Source organism: Bufo bufo, chromosome 7, assembly GCF_905171765.1.
Source record: "Bufo bufo chromosome 7, aBufBuf1.1, whole genome shotgun sequence".
NCBI lineage: Eukaryota > Metazoa > Chordata > Amphibia > Anura > Bufonidae > Bufo > Bufo bufo.
In genome coordinates, this window is record NC_053395.1 from 128,378,325 (window position 1) to 128,390,599 (window position 12,275).

Below are 12,275 nucleotides of genomic sequence, written 5' to 3' on the forward strand. Positions count from 1 at the left end.
CGTCACGGACATGCGCACCCGCAGTTCCGGGACGCCGCTTCCATGTGGAGCAACTCGCTACACTGTTTCCTCCCTCCATTGAGCACGCCTGATTCCATGCTCGGTCCTGTTATCCTCACATACGTACAGGTGATATTGATTCACTATTGATTGCCACTTATGTATTCCACTGTAATATTAATATTTATATGTACCTGGAAGTTTTGCATATATCGATTATGGTTTTGATTCTTGCTTTCCTCCGGGCTGAACACATTTTTATATTTATGATATGTATTGATACTTTGTTTTTTGTAAAGTTTTGCTAATTGTCAATTATGAATGTGCACTGATTATGACTGCATAAATACCCAGAATTCTCACAGTATTGTATTGCTTGAAAATGGTCCCAGCAAGCGGACCGAAACGTCGCATGGGTGAATAAAGGGTCTCACTCTTTTCACTAAACGGATGTGCCGCGGTGTCTTTCTTTATCTACACTGTACACCTTGGTAAGGTGTTTCCACTGCTGGCACCCTAACTTCTTATACTGAGGAGTGCTGCCTTGAACTTTCCTTTCTATATATATATATATATATATATATATATATATATATATATATATATATATATATATATATATATATATATACATACACACACACACACACACATATATACATACATACACATATATTATATAGGGTTTTCATTGTGAAAAAATAAACAAACTACTTAAAAATAACTCAATTTTTGGTATCACTTTAATCATATCGAACCAGACTCACGAAAAAACCCTGCATTTTGAGTCCCTGTGAAAAAAGCGTATTACAAAATGTTTCTCGTTATATGGATCATCATTCCTCTTACCTTGCACAACAACTTGGTTACTTGGGACAAGTATCTGCTGTCCATCTGTCGTCTGTGCATACTGTAAGATGGTAGGCTGAGATGTAGCTGTGTTCGCCATAGTTAATGTCTGAAGCCCTTGGACTCCATCTGTACCATTGTTAGCTAGCTGTATCGCTCCTCCCTGAGTAATGGCAACTAAGTCAGAAATACACAGCAAAATATTAAATTATAAGAAAAGGTGTTTGCAACAACAACAACAAAAAATAAAAATAAAGTATGTGTATATACACTGACCAAAAATATAAAACGCAACACTTTCGGTATTACTGCCATTTTGCATGAGCTGAACTCAAAGATCTGAAACATTTTCTACATACTCAAATGACCCATTACTCTCAAATATTGTTCCCAAATCTGTCTAAATCTGTGATAGTGAGCACTTCTCCTTTGCCGAGAAAATCCATCCCACCTCACAGATGTGGCATATCAAGGTGCTGATTAGACAGCATGAATATTACACAGGTGTGCCTTAGACTGCCCACAATAAAAGGCCACTATGAAATGTGCAGTTTGATCACACAGCACAATGCCACAGATGTCGCAACGTTTGAGGGAGCGTGCAATTGGCATGCCGACTGTAGGAATGTCTACCAGAGCTGTTGCCCGTGCAATGACTGTTCATTTCTCTACCATAAGCCGTCTCCAAAAGGCATTTCAGAGAATTTGGCAGTACGTCCAACCGGCCTCACAACCGCAGACCACGTGTAACCACACCAGCCCAGGACCTCCACATCCAGCATGTTCACCTCCATGATCGTCTGAGACCAGCCATCCGGACAGCTGCAGCAACAATCGGTTTGCATAACCAAAGAATTTCTGCACAAACTGTCAGAAACCGTGTCAGGGAAGCTCATCTGCCTGCTAGTCATCCTCATCGGGGTCCGGACCTGACTGCAGTTAGTCGTCGTAACCGACTTAAGTGGGCAAATGCTCACAGTCTATGGCGTCTAGCAAATTAGAGAGGCGTTCTGTTCACGGATGAGTCCCAGTTTTCACTGTTCAGGGCAGATGGCAGACAGCGTGTGTGGCGTTGTGTGGGTGAGCGGTTTGCTGACGTCAACGTTGTGGATCGAGTGGCCCATGGTGGCGGTGGGGTTATGGTATGGGCAGGCGTATGTTATGGACAACGAACACAGGTGCATTTTATTGATGGCATTTTGAATGCACAGAGATACCGTGACGAGATCCTGAGGCCCATTGTTGTGCCATTCATCCACGACCATCACCTCATGTTGCAGCATGATAATGCACGAACCCATATTGCAAGGATCTGTACACAATTCCTGGAAGCTGAAAACATCCCAGTTCTTGCATGGCTAGCATACTCACTGGACATGTCACCCATTGAGCATGTTTGGGATGCTCTGGATCGGCGTATACGACAGCGTATTCCAGTTCCTGCCAATATTCTGCAACTTCACACAACTATTGAAGAGGAGTGGACCATCATTCCACAGGCCACAATCAACAACCTGATCAACTCTATGCGACGGAGATGTGTTGCACTGCGTGAGGCAAATTGTGGCCACACCAGATACTGACTGGTTTTCTGACTCTGATCCCACCCCTGGCCACAGGTTGCCTGTTAATTCTAGGTTCCTGGCTATTTGTTGGACTACTGATTACTCACCTGATCCTGTTCCCCGACGATCCTTTGCCTGCTCCTCCTGTACTGCGCATCCCTCCTGGTATTGTGACCTCGGCTCCCACCTGACTACTCTTTGCGGACTCCTCTGGTACTTCTCTACTCTCCTAGTATTTGACCCCGGATTCTCCTGAACATTCTTTGCTTAACCCTTTGTACTGCGTAGCTCTCTTGGTTCTGACCCGGTCCGTTCACATTCCGTTATTTGTCTTGTCTGTCTTCCCAGCACGTATCCTAAGTTAGGGACTGCCGTCTAGTTGTCCCCTGTCATTAGAACTTGCGAGGCAAGTAGGCAGGGCCAGGGGTGAGGGTGGAGCGCAGTAGTCACTATCCTCCCCCCTGTGTGTAGTGCACGTGACCGTCACACCACACCTATGAGGTGGGATGAATTATCTTGGCAAAGGAGAAGTGCTCACTAACAGATTTATGAACAATATTTGAGAGTAATGGGTCTTTTGTGTATGCAGAAAATGTTTCTGATCTTTGAGTTCAGCTCATGCAAAATGGGAGCAAAACCAAAAGTGTTGTGTTTATATTTTAAACATGTTTATGTCAATGTGTTCCAAGTATTAAGACATGCAGATCCCTAGCTGAGCAAATATATGTCAGGGATCTAAGATTAGTTTCACACAAGTTCATCATCTCCGCATAGTCTGGATTCTCCTTTTCCACCCCAAAGACCATTGACTATAATGGGATCCAGGCAGTTTCCGGCATGAGTGTAAGGATTGGGCCTTATGAATCCCAAAATTCATGCCAGAAATCGTCTGGATACCCATTAGTCAATGGAGCCTGATGGTGCCTATCCAGCTATGAACTCCGACGGGCTAATTGTTTTCTCTGCCAGTATTTCAAACAATAAAGAGTTTGCTTGAACTTTCAGTATGATCACAACACCACAGATCAGCTAAAGCATTAGCTGTACATCCAGCTGTAAATTTACCCTAGTAGCTCCCTGGGCGACCTTACTGACTTAGGCCTCTTCCACACGACCGTATGGCTTTTTCAGTGTTTTGCGCTCCGTTTTTCACGGATCAAATGTTCCGTTTTTTTGTTTCCGTTTCTCTTCTGTTTTTCCGTATAGCATATACAATAATTGTAAAGAAAAAATTGGGCTGGGCATAAAATTTTCAATAGATGGTTCCGCAAAAATGCAACAGATACGGAAGACATACGGATGAATTTCTGTATGTGTTCTGTTTTTTTTTTTGCGGACCCATTGACTTGAATGGAGCCATGGAACGTGATTTGCAGGCAATAATGGGACATGTTCTATCTTTCAACGGAATGGAAAAACGGAAATACAGAAACAGAATGCATACATTCCTTTTTTTGCGGAACCATTGAATTGAATGGTTTCGTATACGGAACGCAAAAAACGGCCCGTATACGGAATGCAGAAAAAGTTCGTGTGAACGAGCCCTTACACACATACACGTAAGGAAGCCAGTCACCGAATGGGACTGAAAGTAAGCAGAGATTTAAAGGAGTTGGGCCATAATCAACATGTATCATTTATCTACATGACAGGTGATAAGCATCTGATGACAGTGGATCAGATCGCCAGGAACCCACCCAACTGTCCACTTCTGTTTGAATGGAACAACAGACATGCATCTTCTGGTCTCGGTGCTTGCGCAGTGTTTTTGCTGCAGAGTTCCAAGCAGCGCAGATTTACACTCAGCAAGCTTGTCCTGCGCTTTATCTTCAAGTCTTGGGAGACACAGTGCAGCCACGAGATGACATGTCTCAGCACTAGGAGAGCAGTAGGCACTAAAAGACTAACCCATCAATCCAGGAGAAGGACTGAAGTTGAAGGGGTTGTGAAACTGGTGCTTCAAGGGCTCTGGCTAGCCCTTTAGTGCTCCAGTTAGGTCATTAGCATAAACATAAAATGCAGTTCTCGCAGTAATGATGTCACAGAGAGTCATAATAAGGTTATTGTTTTTTAGCATCATCAACCCTACCAGGCTGTATGCCTGGTTAAATAGGGTTGATAATGCTGATAAATGCTCCTTCAGCTTATTGACCACCCCTGCTACTACTAGACAGGGGAACAGCATTAAATGTCATCCATAACAGGGCTAAACCTTTTAAACAGGGCTCCAGATGGCGACCAAAATGGTCGCCAATGCGACTTAGAATTTACAAATGGCGACAAGACTTTTTAGTCTTGTCGCCATTTGAGACTAGACCCGCCGCCGCAGCTCTGCAGTTGAATACAGCGGCGGGGCACAGGAGCTGATCGTTCTCTTCCCCGCCGCCGATGTTCTTCTCAGCAGAGCAGGGGAGAAGGAGTCTCTCCCTCCCCCTGTGCTGCCGCTGCCGCCAATAAGGAGAGAGACAGGAGGAGGGGAGGGGCTGCGGCCACTGCGCCACCAATGAAGATAACTGACCTGTTAATACAAATACAGGAGGCGGGTGCCGGAATCAAATAGCCAGCACCCGACCTATGACAGGGAGCTGCGATCCGCTGCAGTTAACCCTTCAGGTGCGGTACCTGAGGGGTTAACGGCAGCGGATCGCAGCTCCCCCCAACACCCCAGTATAATAAACATTGGTGGCAGAAATCTCGCCCATGTGAAAGGGGCCTAAGGGTGAATAGGACAAGGGTTCCAGCCCCTAAAAGGGCTAATAGTAAGTATAAAAATAAAATAAAAACACACAAACACTAAGGCTACTTTCACACTTGCGGCAATGTGATCTGGCAAGCAGTTCAGTCATCAGAACTGACTGCCGGATCCGCCGATCTGGATGTGTTTGAAAGCATTTGTGAGATGCATCCAGATGCGGATGCGTCTCACAAATGCATTGCAAGAACGAATCCATCTCTCCGCTTGTCATGCGAACAGACTGATCCGTCTTGCATCTCTTTTCACATTTTTACCGGTCTGCTCATGCGCAGACCGGAAGGACGAATCCGGCATTCCGGTATTTTGAACCCCAAAAAATAGGATAGGACTGTTCTATTATGGGCCGAACGTTTCATAAAATGCGATATGCACGCGGCTTTTTTTGGTGTGTTTTTTTTTTTGCGTGGTATGGAGTATCGCAATACTTTTTTATGGTGACGAAAGCGAATCAAAATTTTGGTATCGAAACAACCCTACGCCGATCTGATCGGCGTAGCGTTGTCACGATACCAAAATTTTGATTCGGTTTTAATTTGGCTCCTAAATTTTTCAGTTCAGGAGCCAATGGCTACTAGGTATTTTTTTTAGTCTGGAGCACGGTTAAAGCAGTCATAATGCTTGGGACGGCTGACCTTGCTGATTAAAAACATACCTTTCTTTCCCCAATCCCTTACTGCGTTAAGAAATAAATCTTTTTACAAGTATACCAACTAGAGCTTAAAGTGTACCTAAACCTTTATATATACTTTAATAAAATACATTTCTCTAATATACTTTTTTTTTTTTTTTACGTTTTCCCAGCAACATTAGGCACCTGAAGTTTAGTTGCCTATTGCGCTTTAGGATTCATGCAGCACTCTGTATTGGAGTTGTGCTGAGCATTGCTGCTCCTGCCTGTATCAAACTGCTCTCCTAAAGCATGGCGTAGATTGGCTATGTCAGTCTTATGTGAGCTCCTGTATCACTTGGCTCTGCTTTTAATAAGCCCTAATTTGCATATTTTTAAAACCCTTATTTCTCCTAAAAGCAAGGCAATCACTGGGTGAATAAAGGTGCCTTTCAAAGAAGCACTCTAGAATTTTTCTCTCTTTTATACTGGTCCTTGATTGAAAACTACACAAGGGATAGGGTATCGCAATGAACCACATTACCAAGCACTTTATTGCAGGATAATCCCAGCTGCAGTTGAATCATGTGACCTGCAGTCTGACCACCGCACTCCTATAGCATCTGCTGTGTTGGCTAGAAGTTAGTTCCTAAATGCAAATCTATGAGACTTCTATATGATGCTCATAGACTTGTGTAGACAGATTTGCTTCTGGCTAACACAGCAGACTCTCTTGGTCAGTCTGCAGGTTACACAACAGCTGTAATAAAGTGTATGGTAATTTCACTGCAGTACCCTATACTTTGTGTGGTTTACAGAGGCCACCATAAAAGAAAAATAAATTTAAAATCCAGGAGAGATTCTTTAAATGGTCACTTAAAAAAACTTAGCATAACATCAATAGTACAGCTGAATATAAGAAACTTTGTAATATATCTTATCAAAGAAAAATGTTTCTTTCTCCGACCAACAAAAGAAAATCTAATGTCTGACTCTCCTCCTCCTCCTCACATATTTAGCTGTCAGACACTAGCGATCCGCTAGTGTCTGCTCTAACAAACCATCCTAATATGATAGGTTTTGGGGCAGCCGTTTCGCTAAAATAAGAACTTATATCTATATGCTAATGAGCCTCTAGGTGCTATGGGGGCGTCATTAGCACCTAGAGGCTCCGTCTACCTTCATAAACTGTCGCCGCCCAGCGCGTCCCTCCAGCCCGCCCATCTCCTGCTGAATGCGATCCTCTCCGTGCGCGTCTCTGTTCGGCGCATGCGCAGTGAATGTATGACCGCTTCCCTGCACAGACATCTCTACTGCGCCTGCGCCGATGACATCATAGTGCTCCGAGGAACAGGCGCAGTGGAGATGTCTGTGCAGGGAAGCGGTCATACATTCACTGCGCATGCGCCGAACAGAGACGCGTACGGAGAGGATCGCATTCAGCAGGAGATGGGCGGGCTGGAGGGACGCGCTGGGCGGCGACAGTTTATGAAGGTAGACGGAGCCTCTAGGTGCTAATGACGTCCCCATAGCACCTAGAGGCTCATTAGCATATAGATATAAGTTCTTATTTTAGCGAAACGGCTGCCCCAAAACCTATCATATTAGGATGGTTTGTTAGAGCAGACACTAGCGGATCGCTAGTGTCTGACAGCTAAATATGTGATACCAAGTGATAGAAACCCTTTAAGGTTAAACATATATTAATATATCAGTGATTTCATTTTAGCTCAAACAATGCATCCAACACATTAAAAGCTGTGCAAATAAAATAAAATCACATATATGGTAGGATAGAAAAGTAAAAAGTATCTGCCCAGTACTTACTATACTGGCCACTGCTGGTTTGGTAGATAGGTGTTGGTACAGTTACTGTTGTAATGGCTGGAGCAGATGTCTCCTCCTCAGACTTTTCTTCTTCAATTCTTGGTACACCAGGGGCATCTGAAGACAGATCATTTAAGATTTTTCTATGGAAATAAAACAAAATATTGTTCTTAATCCCTCTTTCTGGTAGAAGAAGTTTATGATAAAATGTACAACTGGGTGCTACCAGTTGGCTGTAAATCCTTGCACAGTCTGGCACAATAGCACTGATCTGACAATGTCAGACTGTGCAGGGACACACCCCAACTGGTAAAACCCAGTTGCACATTTATTCATAAACTTCTAGTAGCACAACATACAGTCAAAAGACTAGATGCTCCAGAATTGTCATTTCCTGTAGAAGACAATTGTTTACTAAATGAGACATGTCAGGAGTGGCAACAAGTCTGATTTAACGTATGCAGCAAATTATGTGGTGGTGATAGGATATTTATATATAATGTGACAACCCCTTACCCACCTCTACCATACATATACAAGAAGCTGTGTTATATAGCAAACACCCAATAACAGCAATAACACAGATCAAAGACATTGAACCCCTCATTGATGCACTCCCAGGGACCGAATGGCCTCCCCATTTGCTACGATGGCACTCTCCTCCTCCGGCTGGCCCTGTCTGCATTTCAAATCTCGCGCCTGACGTGTCTTCATTCGGCGCAGGCGCTCTGAGAGAAGGATGCTCGCTTCCTCAGCACATCCTCAGTGCACCTGCGCCGATGACGTCTTCTCTTTCGGGTTTAGAGGTGACGTCATCGGCGCAGGCGCACTGAGGGGGTGCTGAGGAAGCGAGCGTCCTTCTCTCAGAGCACCTGCGCCGAATGAAGACACGTAAGGCGCAGGCGCGGGATTTGAAATGCAGACAGGGCCAGCCGGAGGAGGAGAGCGCTCGCTGGCCCTGTCAATCAACAGGAGGAGGGGGCGTTTTTTTTTTTAAAGGAGGATGCGGCGGCTACCAGCAAGTCACCGCCCTACTTGCTGGAAGCGAGCTAATTAACATATTTTAATTAGCCTAAAAATGAAAAATGACCTTTGGGGGGTGACAGAAGCCCTTTAAAGGGTGCTATTAAAAAGTACAACTCGTCCCGCAGAAAACAAGCCTCACACGTCTCTTTGAATGGAAAAACAAAGTTATGGCTCCAGAAAGATAGGGAGTAACGCAAACAAGGAAAATCGGAAGGTCTTAAAGAGGTTAATTGTTTGAACATTTATAAACTTAGTGATACTAATTATGTTTAGCCTGTATGTTTCAGGAGGAAACCAGACAACCACCCAGGATCCACCTGAAATAACAAAAATGTACTGTAAGTACTTACTTCACAGATACCAACCCACCCCTCTGGTTCTTCCTAGCCAGGCTCTAATTATCCAGCTTCAGCAGTAACATCGTGTCGACAATACATGACTGCTGCAGCCAACCACTGGCTTCAGTGAAGCATATGACAAGGTCAGTGATTCGCTGCAGCAGTTGCATGTTGTCAACACAACATCACAACTGTAGCTGGGTAAAACAGAGCCTGGCCGCATAGGATCTGTGAGGCAAGTACTTACCTGTTCTTTATTTCATGCACATCCTGTGGTTGGCCACTTTTATCCTGAAATTAGAAAACCCTGTTAAGATCTATATCAGGCATCCTCAAACTGCGGCCCTCCAGCTGTTGTAAAACTACAACTCCCACAATGCCCTGCTGTAGGCTGATACCTGTAGGCTGTTCGGGCATGCTGGGAGTTGTAGTTTTGCAACAGCTGGAGGGCCGCAGTTTGAGGATGCCTGATCTATATAGTGTACACAGCACATTGAAAATTTGCATTGTAGGACTGATGTGAAAAAATCATTAGCCCTAGTATGCTACATGACCCTAGAAGATCCATTTAGGGTCCATTCACACAATACACCCGGCCGGCACCCCATAGAACTGCCTATTCTTGTCCGCAATTGCGGACAAGAATAGGACATGCTCTATTTTTTTCCAGAGCCGCGGACCGGAAGATCAGGGGCACGCTCCGGAAATGCGGATATCACACTGTGTGCTGCCCGCATCCATTCCTGCCCCATAGAGAATGAATGGGTCCGCACCCGTTCTGCAAAATTGCGGGAACGGGTGCGGACACATTCACGGACGTGTGAATGGACCCTAAATGAATTATGAAAATTTGCCTGGAGTTTCTCTTTAAGTGAAAAGAGAACATCTCAGAAGTAAGGACAGATTTACCAACTCTTAATACCTGTATGATGGCCGTCTTGACAAGATTTCTCTGCGCTTCTGAGAGTCTGTTACACTGTCTACTGATTCTTGAGAATCTTCGCTTTCTGCAATTGTGGAAATCTGCTCAAAAAGTAAAGACAGTACATAATAGTCTATTTCAAATTATTATTCTTTGTCATCTAACTATAGTGGATACATAAGCAATGGCAATGACCTGCTAAAGGCAATCAGAAAAAAAAGCTAATACTCGACAAGTGTTCTGAGGGTACCGGGGTTTCCGCATGGCAGAAAATGGACAGGAGCTGCACTCATTGGCTGCAGTAATAACCTCCCTCTGGCAGTTATTGGCTGAGTGGCATTCCATGCTGAAGAGACCGCGGCACTGCTGGAACGGCAGCAACATAAGATCAACTTAAATGCATTTTTTCTTTTGAACTCAAAGTAACCACTAAGACTACTTTCACACTAGCATTTTTACTGGATCCGGCAAGGTCCAGCAAAAACGCTTCCGTTACTCATAATACAACCGTCTGCATCCGTTATGAACGGATCCGGTTGTATTATCTTTAACATAGCCAAGATTGATCAGTCATTAACTGCATTGAAAGTCAATGGAGGACGGATCTGTTTTCTATTGTGTCAGAGAAAACAGATCCATTCCCATTAACTTGCCTTGGGGGTCATGAAGGATCCGTCTTGAAAAGTTTCCCAGGACGGCAAGCAAAATATAACATGTTGCCGTTTGCTCTCCGGTATGGGAACGCAACTAAACGGAATGCATTTTAGAGCATTCAGTTTTGTCCCCATTGACAATGAATGGGGACAAAACTGAAGCGTTTTTTCCCCCGATATTGAGCCCCTATAATGGAACTCAATACCAGAAAACTTAAACACTAGTGTGAAAGTACCCCAACATATGTAAAAATAATTTTTTACATGTTAACCCTTTTTCAACTTGCAGCATACATGTATGACTCAACGGAATGCGAGATATCGCATTCTGCCATACATGTATGGCGCAATGCAAACCAGTCTACTGACAAGGTGACAGGGTAAAGAAGCTGCTGGCACCGACAGCTGGCCATCTTAGCTAAAGGGGGCAGAAAGGCTGCCCCCCCCCCCATTACATTGCAAGAGGGGCATGTAGATTAGCTAAGCCCTCTGTGCACATCGCCATTACAATTTGGAAGAGCATGCAGAGAAAGGTTTGTGCTGCGATTGGGCCCTGCTGGGACTTGTAGTGCACCACAGTGAAAGATAATCATCATTATTAGGCCTCATGCACATGACCGTTGTTTGGGTCCGCATCCGAGCCGCCGTTTTGGCGGCTCTGATGCGGACCCATTCACTTCAATGGGACCGCGAAAGATTTGGACAGCACTCCGTGTGCTGTCCGCAACCGTGGCTCCGTTCCGCGGCCCCGCAAAAAATATATAACATGTCCTATTCTTGTCCGCGCTTTGCGGACAAGAATAGGCATTTATATTGCCGGCGCCCATTCTGTTCCGCAAATTGTGGAAGGCAACACGGGCGACTTCCGTTTTTTTGCGGATCCGCTGTTTGCAGACCGCAAAAAACGGCATGGTCGTGTGCATGAGGCCTTAGGCTACATGCACACAACCGTATGTATGCCATCCGTTTTGTTTTGCAGATCCATTATAACAAATGCCTAAAACGGACAAGAATAGGACCTGTTCTATTTTTTTTTTGCAGGGCTACGGAACGGACATACTGATGCGGACAGCACACGGTGTGCTGTCCGCATTTTTTGCAGACCCATTGAAATGAATGGGTCTGCATCCTATCTGCAAAAAAACCCAAAACGGAATGGACACGGAAAGAAACAACGTTCGTGTGCATGTAGCCTTATATTGGTGTGATCTGATCACTCGGTAACACTGACATGGAAAAGGATCTAGGAATTTTAATAAACAGCAAACTAAGCTGCAAAAAACAGTGTCAGGCAGCGGCTGCCAAGGCCAATAAGATAATGGGTTGCATCAAAAGGGGCATAGATGCCCGTGATGAGAACATATTCCTACTACTTTACAAATCACTGGTCAGACCACACATGGAGTACTGTGTACAGTTCTGGGCTCCTGTAAACAAGGCAGACATAGCAGAGCTGGAGAGGGTCCAGAGGAGGGCAACTAAAGTAATAACTGGAATGGGGCAACTACAGTACCCTGAAAGATTATCAAAATTAGGGTTATTCACGTTAGAAAAAAGACGACTGAGGGGAGATCTAATTACTATGTATAAATATATCAGGGGGCAGTACAGAGATCTATCCCATCATCTATTTATCCCCAGGACTGTGACTGTGACGAGGGGACATCCTCTGCGTTTGGAGGAAAGAAGGTTTGTACACAAACATAGAAAAGGGTTCTTTACGGTAAGAGCAG

At 44.6% G+C, this 12,275-nt stretch overlaps 1 protein-coding gene across 1 annotated transcript in view; it reads right to left on the reverse strand.

Annotated features, from left to right (window-relative positions):
- Nucleotides 1-12,275, reverse strand: part of CREB1 (cAMP responsive element binding protein 1) — a 72,206-nt gene that overhangs the window by 22,123 nt on the left and 37,808 nt on the right. The window contains 3 exon segments of the mRNA XM_040440654.1: nt 850-1,026; nt 7,604-7,746; nt 9,890-9,990. Of these exon segments, the coding sequence (XP_040296588.1) occupies nt 850-1,026; nt 7,604-7,746; nt 9,890-9,990 (421 nt within the window).